The 16725-nt window shown below is 42.7% G+C and overlaps 1 protein-coding gene across 1 annotated transcript; it reads left to right on the top strand.

The window, feature by feature from the left end:
* The first annotated feature begins 10603 nt into the window (after window positions 1-10603).
* On the top strand, window positions 10604-14816 carry gata6 (GATA binding protein 6). Its single transcript, XM_067253129.1, has 7 exons — window positions 10604-10666; window positions 11408-12312; window positions 12577-12743; window positions 13353-13478; window positions 13701-13788; window positions 13898-14001; window positions 14468-14816. The coding sequence occupies exons 2-7, from the start codon at window positions 11463-11465 to the stop codon at window positions 14633-14635; spliced, it is 1503 nt and encodes a 500-aa protein (XP_067109230.1). The 5' UTR covers window positions 10604-10666; window positions 11408-11462; the 3' UTR covers window positions 14636-14816.
* The last annotated feature ends 1909 nt before the right edge of the window (window positions 14817-16725 follow it).

Raw genomic sequence — 16725 nt, 5'->3', positions numbered from 1 at the left:
AGAATCCTTTACCCCTCCTTCTTCTCCCCCCCCCCCACCTCCCCCCCCACTCCCCCACCCTTCTCTAGGTTCACAGACGGCTCTCTGCTGGAGGTCGCCGTGTGACAGACCCAGTTTACTTTACTCTGACCTCCCGGGCGGTGAGCGGGGGACAAGAGAGAGCTTCACTGTTTGTGTCCAGCTCAGAGGGACGGCCTTGCTGATGTAAAGGTCCTCTCTGTGTGAGCAGAACTCTGTCCTTCCACCCCCTCACACCCCTACACCTCAGCCATCTCTGAAGCGCTGGGAGGAGAACAGCCGCTGTCTGGTCCGTGAGCCATGGCCTCCTGGTTCCTCCAGGTGAGGAGTGGAGTGGCCCTGCCCTGTTCCGGACCCTCCATAAATCACTGGTACTCCCACTAGGGTGGTGCTTTCCACGGGCGGCCATCTTGAAGGCTTCCTCAGTGCCTGATACAAGGCCTTATTCAACATCTCTAACCTTGAAAAGGATCGCGGTGAGGCTTGTTTGTCACCTTTTCACCCAGTCGGAGAAATGGAGACAGTGTGTTAACCGTTTGAGTGCTATAGTGTGTAGACTGCAAGCTAAGCTATTCAACACAGCAATAGGGAAGAACTATCAGCTGAGAGAGTCAACAAATCCAAACGTTTCCTAATGCAGGAAAAGTAGTGATACCCACTCTGGCATCATAAAAAGGTTATCTGAGTGTTTGATTATAACAGTAGACTGTGTTTTTAAAGCCAAAAGACCCACAGGCACAGCTTAGATTACAACAGAGATTTATCGAGCTGGCTTCCGGTTTCTCAGATAGGATGGTGACAACACTTATCTCCAGATATTCCCTTATCAAAAAACCATTTAGCAGGAGAAACAGACATTAGCCCAGATATTTCATGCGGCAGAGTGCTCCAACTTGTTCCCGTCTTGTTGGTGCAAGGGTCTGTTTGCATTGTGCACACACAGTCATCTGCCTGGTTGGAAACACTGTTGTAGCATTCTCTTAAGGTTGCACTTACATTCAAATCAAGCGATTGGACTTTGTAGCTCTGTCAATTCTGTTTGGCGTCAAATGGACTGTAATAAAAATTATAATAATTGTAAGTAAAAACTTAAACATTAAACATTGACTAAAACTATTTTCCAGAATCAAATGTTGATGTGGGTCATTATTTTCACATGTCAAACAAAGCAAAACCATGTTTGGTCAAAGAGATGTGTTTTAATATTCGCTAACAGTACTGGTTAAAATGACTCTTTACATAAGCCAGTTGAACCATATATACCGACTGTGGCTGTTGACTGAGGTTGTGTGTGAGGGGGATGGGGAGTGGAGAGAGAGAGAGAGAGGTGTGTATGATGGGGCAGGAGGGCAGCTTGGCAGGGGGGTGAGGGAGGTCACTGCAGGAGATGGAGCCTGTGGGGCACCATGGGGTTATCCTGACCTGAGTTTGGATTCTGACTGGCTGGATTTATCAAGCCAGGAGGGAGGGGGGGAGGGAGGGAGGGAGGGAGGGAGGGAGGGAGGGAGGGAGGGAGGGAGGGAGGGAGGGAGGGAGGGAGGGAGGGAGGGAGGGAGGGAGGGAGGGAGGGAGGGAGGGAGGGAGGGAGGGAGGGAGGGAGGGAGGGAGGAGTGTGTGTGTGGGTGTGTGTGTGCGCATGCTTGTGTGTACGTGTGCTGGGAGGACTAAGAGGGTGTGTGTGAGAGGGAGCAGTTCTACTTCTTCTCTGGGATCTAGCGAAGGTGTCTATCAAGGATGGTGCTCTGTCTCAGTGGAGCCACAAGGCCGTACGGGGAAGTGTGTGTGTGTGTGTGTGTGTGTGTGCGTGTGTGTGCTGTGGTGGGGGGGGCGGAGTGTAGATAGCCCACACTCCTCTTCCTATGACCCTGGAAGACTAATAGGGCCGGCACACACAGCAATTGGAACTTCTAACCTCTGGCTGTCTGCATAGCTGGGCAAGAGGCATTTAACTCTCAGATCCTGGACATTCATCCCAGTATTCAGTATACCAAAACCAAAACCAGACAGCACAGTGTGAATGTACCCAATAAGAACAGAGTATTTGTTTATGCCGTGGGGGATTAGACCTGTAAAAAGGGCTGCAGGTGTTTGGGCCAGGGGCACATGTCTAGGGGCCATGTTAACTATTAACACAGCCATATAACCATGTTACTGATTGACGGCCCTTGTTCTTGAGACTCTCGCTGACCTGCGTGTGAGATATCCATGTGTCCTGACCTGTGTGTGTTTGTGTGTGTCTGTGTGTGTGTGTCTGTTTGTGTCATCTCCGTGTGGATTGTCAGCCAAGGTGCCACAAGTGTTCAGGAGCCACCTGTCATAACTGCCGCACCCCCTGCTCGTCCCTGTGGCTTCATTCTGTCATCCGTGGCCTCCCTTCCCATCACTCCATCCCTGTAGCCCCTCTCTGGATACTCTACACGACCTTCAGTGCGACCTTTATCCTGTCGACCATAAAAAGCTGTGGCATGGAGCTGACTTGTACAAAGTGTAGGAAGTCCTGACTGACATTTAGTGCTTCTAGTACTTTCCTTGAGGGCAAAAGTCTAATGTTCCCCGAGGAAGCGTTCATATATGACACAAGGATGGAGCTAACAGTGTGCTTAGGACAAGGAATTGTTTGTGTGATCAGTACTTTGGTTTTTGTGGGTACAGCAAGACCTTGCCAAATTCAAAATGTCACTGAATATTAGGGGGTGTTTCCAGCTCAATCAGATAATATTAGAAAATGGAATACATTTATTGTTTAATCTGATAAGACTACATTGCGTAACAAATTGGGAAACAAATGTTTTTAGTTTCATGGCTGAAAGCATCAATTAAGCCTTTGTCAATCATTTTGCTACTATGAGGATGAAGGAGTTATTACCCCTATATTGGCTTGTCTCCTTAAAATAATTTGGGGGGGCTACTAAATTGGTCTTCCTAGGTGCTTGGTGAAGGTGAATCTTGCCTATCTTGAATACCAGTGTTGGTACACTCCAGAGAGGTGGAGGCAAACACTACCATGTACACAGAACTACCGTCATGACATCTTCACCAATTGTTCCTGGGTGATGTAGCTTTGAAGTGGGTGACATGAGAGAATGTTCCTCCTTGTTTTCCTAGTCAACATCTTGGAACAATTGGGTGAGGTTTCTCCACAATTGGAAGGCGGTCAATTATTCATGGCAGCGTTTGGTGTCCTCACAGGGGTCGACAGTTGAGAGAAACATCTCTACCTGTTTTTCTCTGCTGGCTGCGCTGATAGCCACTTCTGACAGTAGCAGTGTATTATCTCATTTAAGGTCATTATTTTGAACATACAGTTCACTGTGGTGTTGGTCAAAGCATCTCGCGCTGGATAAGAATGGAGACAAAGCTTGTACCCTTATCCTACTATTATCTCATTTGTGGACAGCTCAGGTCACATGATGTGTGTCACAGTGTACCTCTTCAGAGATCCCAGAGACGACTGCAGCGCTCCTTCTCCAGGTCGTCAGCATTATCACAGCATGCTGATGTGGTCCCATGCTGGGCTGTGGAGCCTGGTGGGGGCCTAGACAGCCCTACTCATCCCCAGCGCCTCGACATCTCAGAGCTGAGGTAGCCTGTGTTCTTCTGCTCTGTAAACAATGGCCTCAGTTGAGCCAGCACCTTCAGACTGCAGGCCTGGCTCTATCAAAACAAAGCTCACACAATGACCCCTGGATGTGTGTGTGTGTGTGTGTGGTTGTGGGTGTGGGGGGGTAGGGGGGTACTAAAGGTAAAAGGCTAAATCAGAGAAGAGAAACCTTTTACAGGTTAATTGATTTCTGATGAACCAATCAAATGAGCATTTTCTATCGTGCGTAACTGGATTTAACTCTTTATCTTTTTTTAACGTTTTATCTTATGTTTCAAAATTCCCCATTGCCTACTCTTGATGAAAGCCTTCTTATTTAAAACAAACAGCTAAAACTGTTGATTCATGTCAACTTTTAATAAATAAAACCTTGACAGGAAATTTGGATCCTAGCAATCCTTTACACATTTCCAGTTTTAAAGGGGCCCCAATCAAAATATATATGCATATGTATATACTGCATATATACAGTATATCTTTTTTAAATAAATTCTGGCGATATGCTACAAAGACACTGGGCGGAAGGGAGAAACTCAAATCATGGGCCAGTGGAGACTAACATCTCTCATTTTTTTACTTCCTTTTTTCTTTGTTGAGGTGCACAGACCAAGTCACAAAGTGAAGTTACAGTACGTGCCACTGATCCTCCAGATATGGCCTCCCAGTTTCCCAGCTCCCAGGCTGAGGCCTGGCAGTGCCCCCTACAAAGACAAGCCCGACACGTTCCATGGAAACCACCGGAGTAAGGGCCGCTCTCCACAGATTTCATTTCAATATGACATTATGAAAGGGAAGGACTCCATTTTAAACCAATCATTTACAGTGAAGAGGAAGGGAGTGACACATTGTTTTTCAACGTAGTCATGTCTTTTTTGCAGAAGGGACCAGGCTCTAATATAATACTCCCACCATGAGTAAACAGTCGGGACAAACACAGTGAGAGGTCGGCTATGGCGCTGCATGGTACCGTACACAGCACAAAGGCGGGCGCATGATTGGTCTGTTTGACGGGGATCTGATAAAACCATAATTGGAGCATGTAGAATGCATATGTTTTTTAGTCAAACAAAAGCCTCGGTCACGCCATAGAAACTGCTCTCAATGTTTTCATTGTCTGGCAACTGTGAAAGTAAAGTGGAGGGCAACAGAAAACCCAGAGTCTGACTGAGTGTTTTAAGTGTGTAGAAAGGGGTGTGTGCATGTCTGTGTGTGCCTGTGTGTGTGTGTGTGTGTGTGTGTGTGTGTGTGTGTGTGTGTGTGTGTGTGTGTGTGTGTGTGTGTGTGTGTGTGTGTGTGTGTGTGTGTGTGTGTGTGTGTATGCGTGCATGTGTGTGTGTGTGTGTGCCTGGTGCAGACGAGGCAAGGTCATATGGTCATGGAAGGACAAGTGGAGGCCTTGCCACATGGCGTGGGTCAGGTCCTGTAGATGGTGGAGCTCAAGACTCTTCCAGCGCTGAGATGTTATCAGAGTCTGAGGGCGCTTGTTTGTTCAACAGATTCAAAAGCCACAGAAACGTCGTCTACTCGAAAAAAAGAACTGCATTTCAAGAAAATACAGAGTGCTTGGTTTTCCTTGCGAGTTTTTGGAAGGTTTTGAAATATTCTGCATAATAACACATTGTTTCAAGTGCCAGCATGTGGCAGGATTTATGTTCCGCTTTAATGAACAACTATGTTTAACAGACTTCTGCAATTTACTCTTAGGGACTGAGATTCACCAAAACAGTCTGACTCCAACCTCCAGACCTTGGGCTTCAGTTGGCCCGGGTACAACAAGGGCTCGCAGCTGCTTCTCTGTCGGTCTGCTAGGCCTCTCCTCCCTCCTTCCAGGCCTGTGCCCCACACCCACACCCACACTACTACTGTCTCTGCTGTCCTATCTATGACGTCACCACTGCCAAGGCTGCTGCCTCTCACTGGCGCTCCAAACAGCTGATTCAGGGAAAGTCACAAAGTGTACTGGCAATCTGACCTTCTCCTAAGACAAAACACAGTTCAACAGGATGGGGGCCGATGCAGTTGTAGCATGGAAACAAAAACACCCTCTCTGAAAGCTACAGCTAGTGCTGCACGGCAGACGAGCCCAGGTTTTCCACAGTCCAACGGTTTCATACCGTGCTCACTGGTCAGAGCGTTGAATTATATGCCTCGACCTCATCTTGCGGAGTTGTCTAATGGCTTTTTAAACGCTTGAGTCACATGAGTGATGGATGGGGGCGCTTATCTCGAAGCAGGGCCCATCTCTTTGGGAGAGGTGGGGGTCTCTGACGTGGGCCGTAGAGGGGCTGGGTGACCATAGGGGTGAGCCGTCGATCGTGGAGGCTCAACCGGATCTTGGGCTGGGCCGTGGAGATATGAAGAGACATGGTCTGGACCTGAACCTTTCAGAGTCCTCTGACAGCCCGAATACGCTCAACTGGGGGTGTCAGTCTATGGGGCCGAGGTCAAATGTTTCTATGTCATCATCATATGACATCACAGTGATGAGGACAGAGACTTCTCTTGCTCAATCGAAGGGTTGGACATGTTTCCCAGTACTGGACCACGTTATGTTTTATGTGCATGCTTTTTATGAGTTTGCTAAGTGACACCAATCCCTCACAACCATAAACAGGCAACTAAGCTTACACTCCCATTCTATTTTTTGCAGCATTCATATTAAGAGGAATGCGTTTGTCACTAACAGTGGTTCAACACATGACCCAGACAGGGTGTGGTTGGGCAGTCGTTTCAGTCGAGGTTGTTAGCCAACCAGGCAGGACTCAGCTCTCCAGCCTTTTTCTCAGCCTCTCCCACACTTCCACACAGTCATAATTGGGCAGGTGAAGGGGTTCCGTTGTGGGCGAGCCCTGGAAGCAAGGACGGTTCATGCTGTCCAAATGACAAAGGTTGCTTTTACACCTGCCCGCCCCGTTTAATCATCTACCATTTCAAACAGCCACCCGTGAGTGTGACGCTCCACCACCGTACCACAAAAGCTTGTACTGTCGTCCCTACATGGTGTCGCCGTTGGAAGGCAAAATACATAACTTAAACATAAAACTTATCAGAAATCTCCATAACACTTAAGTTATTAGATCAACAAAACCATGGGAGAGATTTGGTCAAATGCCGGAATGACACAAAATCAGAGGCCAAACATAATGACAAGACGATTTTCACTTTTTAATGGTAGTTATGTTCGGAAAACAAGAAGCGCAATTGCAACGCTTTTCCTATTTTTTGTTTTCAATTAATATCATCATAGACTGAACCCGGGGGTAGGACAGTGTGCTTCAAGAATAATTCTGAAAAGAACGATAGGCTGCTAACCTACCATGATGACATTGTGGTCAGGGCCATTTCATTTCGAAAGAGATTCACAGATTTCATCAGAGGACCAAAAAAAATAAAGCATTGTATTTAGTTAGTGTTTACATATTTACAGAATGACACATGCTGTCGATATCCGTTTATAAGGGTGTGAACAAACCATGAGTTAATGTCACGAGAATTTTCTACAATTTAGGCCTAATCAAAACATGTATGTTTTCTGGTGGTAAAACTTCGAAAATGTTAACCTAATTCATTCCAATCTTGTAGGCTATTTACCAAACGCACTATTTAAAAATATGAATTAAATACATATGTGCAAATTTCCATTAAACAGGACGAGAATACCTGTCAGTGAACCATTTCTAACAATCCTAGCCTATTTCAATTTCGGCTATTTAACACAGGAGTTGTGCATTGTTTTCAGATAACAACACACCCCGTCCTTAACGGTCTTTTGTGGAATATTCTAAATGAAAACAGCAGAGGCCCTAATTAACCTATGAGAAGGGGTAAAATATTGAGAATACATTTAGGCTTTCTGATAATATCTTATGCCTTATTTTACGTAGGGCCTATTGCCTGATAGCCTGATTATAGCCAAATAATAAAAGAAACGACTAAAACGTTGATTCTTACAATAAAAGGATAGTAATAATGAAATAATAACGATTATTGTTTTTCTTATTATTGTTATTATTGTTTCATTATATAAATGATACTATCAATAGTAACAATAAGCGTAGACCATTAATCTACTGTGAAAGTGCTGGCTAATTATAGCCCAAATTTGCACACTTTTAGTTAAATGTGCAAAGAATTAATAATTTGGTTTTAAACCAAGATATAAAATAAATATTTGTGATGCAACATAAACTACACGTGTTTTACAACGTTGTGGTTTCTTCACCCATTAATCAAAAACTAGTATTTTGTCGTTGAATCCTAATATTAGCCTAATTCGCAGTTTTGTTGACATCAACATTGACAAACTATAGGCTACAGACTTTTTGGTGATTGGGCCTTTTAAAATGTTTAATATTCATTATAGACAATATAATCTTCATTAAATGTCACTTGCTTTCATTGGGGGCCTAGATTAAGCATTGCCGTTTACTTTTCCCAATAAGGCATTGGCACGCTAAGGCTTGCTATATTTGCCAGTTGGACTCAATGTTGAAATTTGCCAGAGAAAAGAGCCAAATAAATTTCAGAATGCGTAATATGCTTCGCATCTAAAACGAAACTATAATGATCTCATAGCTTTTGGCATTTTCTATGAACACCGGGCAGGCTACTAGGATAGGCCTAGGCTATCTGAATAACTGGTTACTTCTAACGTATCAGCTCTGGTCCTGCTTAATAATCTCAAACAGGCTCTCAGGAGGTTACAGAAAGCTACAACAAAGTGTGAGTGTTGGTGATAATCATTATCAAGTCGGTACATAAGGCAATGTCACCTGAAGAGGTTTGGCTATTATGCAATGAAAGAAACAAACGATTCGGATGACTGAGGGAGATGGTCATCTTAAAATCAATAAGTTATCTCAAAATAAATCCCATAGGCTACACTGTCAATATTGCGATGCAATACATAACACAGGTTTTTATTAGCAATTAATGGTATCTTAATAATGATAATACAAAGAGTAATAATATTGATTTAACAAAAACGATTTGAATAATTCAAATAATAATAAAAAGGCTACTGTCGTTGTTGTTATAGGCTATCGTTCTGCCCAAAAATAAATAAATTGGACCGTAAGACTTAGTTCATGCAGAAATGTGCACTCAGAGCCTTATGCTTCATAAATATTGCTCCATACACAGTTTTACTACAGGGGTGAAGGTGGTAAAGTGGTAGGCTTTACGTCGTTTTAGGATTAAAGCACATAGGCTAAATATATATTACATTTTTGTTGATTCTGCTATTGCTGGCTGGCCCTGTGTAATGTGAAGATAGGGAGGCTGAGACTGCACGGCGTCTTGCCACTTTCCACAAAGTGATTCGTCACAAGTTACTGTCAGAGAGACACACTTCATGGCAGTCGGGTGAAAACACCTAATTCGTCAAGTCGGGGAATGAGAGACAGTAAAACCAGGATTTTGTATTCTCGCACCTCCCTGACAACCGCCAGCCTCCCTGATATCCAACGCAGACAGTAGCGCATGTTTACCCTTACTCAAAATGAAGTCCACATTTTCTTGACTTTCTGTTTTGTGTAATGCAGCCAATATTGCATCAGAACAACGAAAATAAACGCAACCTTTACGCACGAGGAGGCGTGCACAAAAAACTAAACCTAGAACTATGGATTATATAAAAATATGTGTCTAAGCGTAAAGCAAAGGACATTCTTTCGCAAGAATCCACAGGTGAGAGGAATGCAGTGATTAGTGATGGGTAAATAACGATGACCACTACCAGATAAACTGTGCACATTGACTAAGGAATTTGGGACACTGTTCATAGTAAAATCAAAAGTAGAAAAATGATGTCCTTTGTTTGAACCTACTTTAACAAGAAGAGTCTGCCCATTAATAGATAATTGGTTGACTCCTGTCTCTGACATGCACTGGAGGCATATTTATTTTTATGCTACAAAATGAAGCCCAGTGTTTTTGAAACGCATATCCAATGTGCGCTCCAGACCAAATGTAAATAGACGCGAATAGATTACCAACAGTCCGCTTCTCCGTCTGATGAACGAGTGACTATTAGTTAACTCCTGCACAGACGACCGAAGACTGATGAATGACTCAATTGACACCTCTTTACTTTTGATCACTTCACTGACCAATGTATATTGCATCTGAATGAATCATTGCAGTTCAAAGAAAATCCTTTCAGAGCAGCAGATGCGTGCTGAGAGTTTGTGCTTCGATGGTGCTGAAACCATTAATCCCAAACAAGGGCGTCTGACTTAAATAAACTAATTAGTTGACGGCCTGCTTTACGCACATACCCCAAAATGGGTTACACAAAACATGACCGAAAAAATATAGCCTCCGGTCTGAACTTTGGATGATCATTTGATTAGTAGGCTATAGTATAGGCAACTTGTCATTATGTATTTTGTTGTATTCGTTTTAAATGTTAATGATGCAAATTTTCAGGATAAAAAAAAATAAGACTGGAAGGCCTATCATTCAAACACGGTATTTTGAAAAAAGGCGAATTTAAAAGGATTTCAACGAGAATCCCATTCTATTTTAAGATTTCCCTTTACCTATTCGTATCCTTCGACTTGCTGCCTCTTTCTGTCAGTATTGGGAATACAGGAATATATGCTTCTTTTTTTGGTTGTTCTTGGCCTAGGCCTATATCCCTCAAACTTTGTGTGCATATGCAATGTCCCCGAGCAATTCAGTTGTCAGTATCTTAAATTCACAATGAATTGTAAATGAAACCACGTGTAAGCATAACATTGCTTCTGTAATTATGACTATAGGCTACTTCTGTGAGCGATGAGCTTTTACTTTGAAACGTAATTGCATTTACTGTTTACAGTGATTTTAGACATGATCAAGCCTGATTGAAGTCTAGCATCTAGCACTCTTCCCCAGTAATCCAATCAGAGAACGCCCATACAGTTTGTAACTGCAGCCACAAGAAGCGCCTCCTCTCTTATACCTCACGAGCGCAGTAACGCTTTCATTCCTATCTTTTCAGAGACCAGCAACGACGCACTATTGGAAACTTCTTAGGAGCAACCGATGGCACAGAACTAGTTGGTACGTTGTGAATTTTTTCCAATGTGAACATTTCTGTCTTTTTCGGAAAACATCAGGGGAAGCATCTGGGTTCGGTGGTCCTTGGTGCCGGGGAATCTAAATCACTTCGAATATTGTTTTGTCACTCTTACTCTGCTCTTATCTGTTATGAGTCTTATCAAGCAGTTATCTCTTTGCTTCGAAGACATATTGCGTTTTGTTTCCTATCTGTAACGGTGTGTGGTTTTTTTGTAATTATGATGAGGCTATCGCAAGAGGGAGGACAGGGCTGTGACACGGATGAATTCCGCTCCCCTAGTTAAGAACGCGCTTTGATAACATTTCATGTGGATTAATTCAGAAAGGTTGTGGTTTATTTTCAGTCTGAAGTCAACAGCACTCTTCGTATTACTTTATACAGACACCGATAGTCTATACTCAGCCTAAACCTTTAAATCGTTGTCTTTATAAAAAATAAGAGAAAAATAAAAAAATAATCAACGACAAATATGTGTTTCAATTTAAAATTGTTTCACACGGGGGTAAGCCATGAAAATCGTGATTGGATTTGAATTGCCTCTTAAATATTTGATCAAATTGTTGAATTGGGACACTTTTGTCAAATTATATCCAGATGACAGTGGTATTTATTATAGAATAGCCTATGAAAAGGCTATCTTGTACGATCGAATAATACATTTCTGCGAGTTAATCACAGGGCAGTTGACCTTTACTAAATGACGTTTTCTTTGTTATTCGCAGCGTAGACTACGCATTCATAATTTTCAGCCCCTTGGTGTATGGAAAGTGATCCTGGATGGACCTGGGCGAACACAGCTGGTCCATGGTCAAGCGAGAAGTGTCCAGCAGCCCAGGGTCACCGGCTGAACAAAGCTACTTACACGGCGACAGGCGGGACAGTCACGCCTCGGATGAGCTGAGGTCACCACCACCAACGGAGCTTGACGCATTGGGACACCGACGCGTCGAGGGCAGATCTTTACACTCCTACGTTCACTTCGGACACCATAACAACACCCTGCCCACTTCGGAGGACATAACCCTGTTCACGGATTTAGACCAGGGTAATAAGCTCATCATCTCCAGTGGAGCGAACAAGGGGGGTTTACTCGTCGACCCCAGCGACATGTATCAAACACTCGCCATCGCGGCCGCCCAGAGCCAGACTGGATATGATTCCCCCTCTGGTAGTTATATGCACTCCAACCCCAACTCTCCAGTGTATGTACCCAGCTCCCGGGTGGGCCCCATGATCCCTAGCCTCCCTTATCTGCAGCCTAGCGGGTCGTCTCAGCCTAGCCATGCCGTTACCAACCACTCGGTATGGTCACAGTCTACTCCGGAGAGCCCCTCCTACAGCACCGGGAGCCCCCACACCTCAAACCGTTTCCACTATCCTCCAAGCCCGCCTATGAATAACGGGGCACCCAGGGACAACGGCTACAGCAACCCGCTGAACGTGGCCAGCAGAGATCAGTACGGCCTCCCGCGACCTCTCAGTGGATCCTACACCAACCCATACTCTTATGTCGGACCGCAGATTTCCCAGTTGTCTACGCCATGGCCCGGAGGCCACTTTGATAACACCATGCTGCACACTTTGCAAAGCAGGGGTGCACCTCTGACTATTCGAGGGCCTAACGGAGGTAAGCAACTGGCAAAACACTGCTGCTGTCTAATGTATTTCTTTATTTGAGTACAGTAGGCTACTGTGTAATTGCAAGCAATAAAATAACACAAAGAGAACATTGTAGAAACAACATAATAATAACAATTTCGGATATGTATTTATTAGGCTTTTATTCCATTTAATGTAGAATTATATAATTACATGAATGACAGAGGCAGGCCTATGTGACATGTCATACGTCACGAAGTTAGTTATTTAATGTACCCATTTCTCCATGCAGATATTCTCGATGACATGGGAGAAAGCAGAGAATGTGTCAACTGTGGATCCATCTCCACGCCGCTTTGGAGGCGCGATGGCACGGGCCACTTTCTCTGCAACGCATGTGGCCTGTACAGCAAAATGAATGGACTCAGCCGGCCATTAATTAAGCCACAGAAACGGATGGTAAGCATATACGCTCAAGAGACTACTTTGACACTCAATTTCCTGTCTATTAATTTAAAACAATGGCTTAAGGTTATCGCCAATGATCTCAACACCCTAAATAATCGTTATCATTCTCAGAACTGGGCCAATTTTAATGCTCCTTAGCAAGGTTTCTTAGGCTGCCACACATAATATATCGCGGTCAGCCTCTTTATTATATCACTATGGGGTCAACAAATGTCCATAGAGCAACATTGAAGAGAGGCGATTTTCAGACATACGGGCGTCTTTCATTTTGAGCTCTTTCAACCAAAACTCAATAATAACATAGGCCTACTGTTCTGCGACCTTAAAATCACTTTTTAAATGGAAGGCTATACATAATACGACCATACGATTATTGTTTGAAAATGAATGTAGATAATCAAGCTATAACCATAGTGTATAAGCACGCACTTCGGGCCAAATGATTTATTAGGCTATGTGCTTGGGTAACAGCCAAAAAATTCATTAGTCACGTAGACCTGCGGCATCTCTCTAGTAGGGCCTAAGCACATGCCACTGATTAATCATCGCCCCATTATGTTACCGTGGAATTTATCATTGCTTATGTATTGCCTTTCCCAGTCATCATCCAGACGTATCGGCCTCTCCTGTGCTAATTGCCAGACCAGTACAACCACCTTGTGGCGCAGAAATGCGGAGGGGGAGCCGGTGTGTAATGCATGTGGACTCTACACAAAACTACATGGCGTAAGTCACTACACGTTTTGATGTCTTCTTGATTATGCTTCCTTGATAAACATTTTTATATTTTATTTTTAGAACCTTTGAATAGATTTTTAGTAGCAAATTTGCGGGGGAATATCCGATTGAACGTTTTGATAGGCTAAATCTAGTCTTTGGATAGCTTGGTATTCATTTAATTTCATAAAATGAAAAATAATCTAATCATTTGTTCGATACATTTTGCAGGTTCCTCGGCCTCTCGCCATGAAAAAAGAGGGAATTCAGACAAGGAAAAGAAAACCAAAAACATTGAACAAATCCAAAGGATCTTCTGGTAAATGATTACAGTTTCAAATCTCGAGGAATATGCTGGATTGTAATTGCCGAGTTTTATTGCACGGTATTTGTTGGTTCTTATCATTGTATTTTTTATTTCAAAACAGGAAATAATAATTCAATTCCCATGACTCCGACGTCTACGTCTTCTTCTAATTCCGAAGATTGCTCGAAGAACAGCTCTCCATCCACGCAGGTGTCTGTAACAGGGGTAAGAGGATGAACTCAATTTAATTAGCCTACTTTTATTTGAATCATTTGTGAATTTCCAGAAAGTCAGATACAGCACACACAATTAAAAATGTAATGTATAATTCAATGAGACAAAGTTGTCAAATGTCCTTTTATCATTGTAGGCCTATCATGTATGACAAGGAATTATTACGATTGTACATAATTCTTATGGAAAATTTCACATAATATGGGAATTCGACTGACATTAGATACAGTTTTGTAAAAAAACAAAACTCCCTTTCTGTTGAAGTTCAGTAAGCCACTCTGCATCCTTTCAATACTATATGGTTTGAATTTACTTGATTGATAAAAACTGAATAATAACCAAAATTATTGATATGTAAACATGACAGTGATAAACGTATATAATATGTCATGCCTGTCTTAGCAGATGTATTATCAGTGATGTACATTAATCCTGTAATGACTCTTCCATGTTGCAGGTCAACTCCTCCGTCCTGTCAGGCTCAGGAGAGGGCTCAGTCTCTGGGGGATCAGCAGTGAGGTACCCAGGCCAGGACAGCCTGTACACCAGCGTAGGCCTGACCCAGCCCGCAGACGTGGCTAGCTCCGTGCGAGGGGAGACCTGGTGCTCTGCGGCCTTGGCCTGAGTCTCTGGAGCTGAGGGACAAGACCCATCGCACCAGCCTCTCTCTATCTCTCTCTCTCCGGACATCCTGCAGAGGGGAGGGAGAAGGACTCGGTGGCCATTTGTGGGGAGAGTTGGACAGAGAGACACAGGGTTTTGCCAACCTGCAAGTCTGAAACAGCCTTGGAATATTTGGGATGGATTTCCAGGGAGATGTGTGTGTGGGGGGTGGGGGTGGGGGGGGGGGTGAAGTGCCTTAAGACAAAGTGAAACATTTAAGACAAGACCAGTTGGTCCTTGTTGGTCTTCAGTGGATGCTTTCAAGACCGGCTGTACACTGTACAGCTCTCTATCTGTCTCGGCCATGGAGAAGGATCAAATGTTTTTTTCATAAATGAAGAAATGTGTACATAATGTTGTGGATTCCCTCTCTGAAGAAAAAGCTAATTGGATGTCAACCAGTGTTTTATTAAGCGCTGTCTATCCTCGAAGGACATTTTGATTATTTTTCCTTTTTGCAACTGGAATCAAGCTAGACAAGTACCAAGACAACCTTCATGAATCAAGAGAAAGTATTTATTAATCTTCCATTGTTGAAAAGATGACTATGATTGTTAATAAAAATATGGATATAGATTAGAAGTAAAACAACATTTCTTCATGTCTTCTTTTCTAATTAAGAGCTTTTCTTCTGGAGTGAATAGTAATTTTGAATCTGCACACAGTTTTCACTGAGAGCTCTTACAGTCTGACTGAAACTATATGGTTTTAAACAGGGTATCAATAAGCATGGCATCCTACGCCATTCAATTGTTGTTTGATTATTTACTGAATTTGCAAATTTCTACTCCTACAGATTTTACATTTTGTAATGAAGACACTGTCGACTTTATGGTACTATGAAATTTATGGATGTTGATGTTATAGGGATGTGAAAGTGACAAGGCAAAATTTATCAGCAACATATACTGTTTTAACAAAATGGCCACCATAGTAACTGTGTTGAAGTTTATTTTTGTTACAATACAAAACCGAAAAATAAGACTTAAATATATTCTGGTTGCAACTGAGACTACCTAACTTACTATTATGGTAATGCAAACAGGCATTAGATGATGGAATATAACAAAAGAAAATCTAAATGCTAAAGTACACAGGTACATTTTGACATTAGATTTTTTCATGTACATTTCATTTTCGGTTCATGCATTTTGACAAAAGGTTAGGTACAGAGAATAAATATACACAGGATTTGAAGTCCTTACCATTAACCTGTAATATATAAAACATCTCTAATCACTCCCCATCAAAAACAGGTTCGAAGTCATGATAAAACTCACAAAAAGTGAATACTTTTCTATTAATTTCCTGCCCTCCTAAAGTGGACACTACTTTGACGGTCTACGAAACGATGTAACCTCTGGTAGAACTGTGACTGGGCAACCATTGGACACGTACCCTCTGCTTCCTTCTTCTCCGATATGGGTGTGAATGGCGCCTAGATGGATCCATTTTAGGGCCAGACAAATTCCAGTGCACTCTGGGGAATGTTCACTCCAGGGGAATCTGATGAGTTACTAGGTCATTGTGAAACTGGCATACAAGGCTTTTCACAAGATTCTTCATTTGAAACATCGCCTTTAGTTTTTTTTCCTGGACTTATTTATTTTTGAAGTATCATGTTTATTGCTAGAATTGTTTTCCTATTATGTTTGGGGGTATTTGTATTTTTGGATGTTTTATTTCTGTTTTAAATGATCTTATTTAAATCTATCAAATAAATTGCTCTGATAATACAGACTTCACTTTGGTATATTTCACCTTATGTCGATATTCTGATGATATAGACATGGTCAGAGTTATCATCTCAGGTAGGGCAGATAAAATGAATGGTTAAGTTGACAGAACATGCATGTTTGAGTTGCTCACAAATTGAACATATTCACTGAGGATCGGGTTAGTGTGACAAACAAATGTCACAGCTTTTACATTTGGAAGGAAATGTTCCTTTAACTCTTGCCTTTAAAAAAAGACCAGTCCAACAAAGCATTTATTCCTCCTGAGAGGCCATGTTGACTCTGTATAACAAGCAGACAGGGATTTCAGCAATGT

Source organism: Osmerus mordax, chromosome 16, assembly GCF_038355195.1.
Source record: "Osmerus mordax isolate fOsmMor3 chromosome 16, fOsmMor3.pri, whole genome shotgun sequence".
NCBI lineage: Eukaryota > Metazoa > Chordata > Actinopteri > Osmeriformes > Osmeridae > Osmerus > Osmerus mordax.
Note: the sequence above shows the minus strand (reverse complement) of the source record. Positions and strands in the feature narration are given on the sequence as shown.

Bases quoted from the DNA above. Each gene is read 5' to 3' on its own strand.
- gata6 (XM_067253129.1), top strand. From the start codon at position 11,463: ATGGACCTGGGCGAACACAGCTGGTCCATGGTCAAGCGAGAAGTGTCC. The intron at 13,789-13,897 runs GTAAATGATTAC...ATTTCAAAACAG, and splicing joins CAAATCCAAAGGATCTTCTG to GAAATAATAATTCAATTCCC. The intron at 14,002-14,467 runs GTAAGAGGATGA...TCCATGTTGCAG, and splicing joins CGCAGGTGTCTGTAACAGGG to GTCAACTCCTCCGTCCTGTC.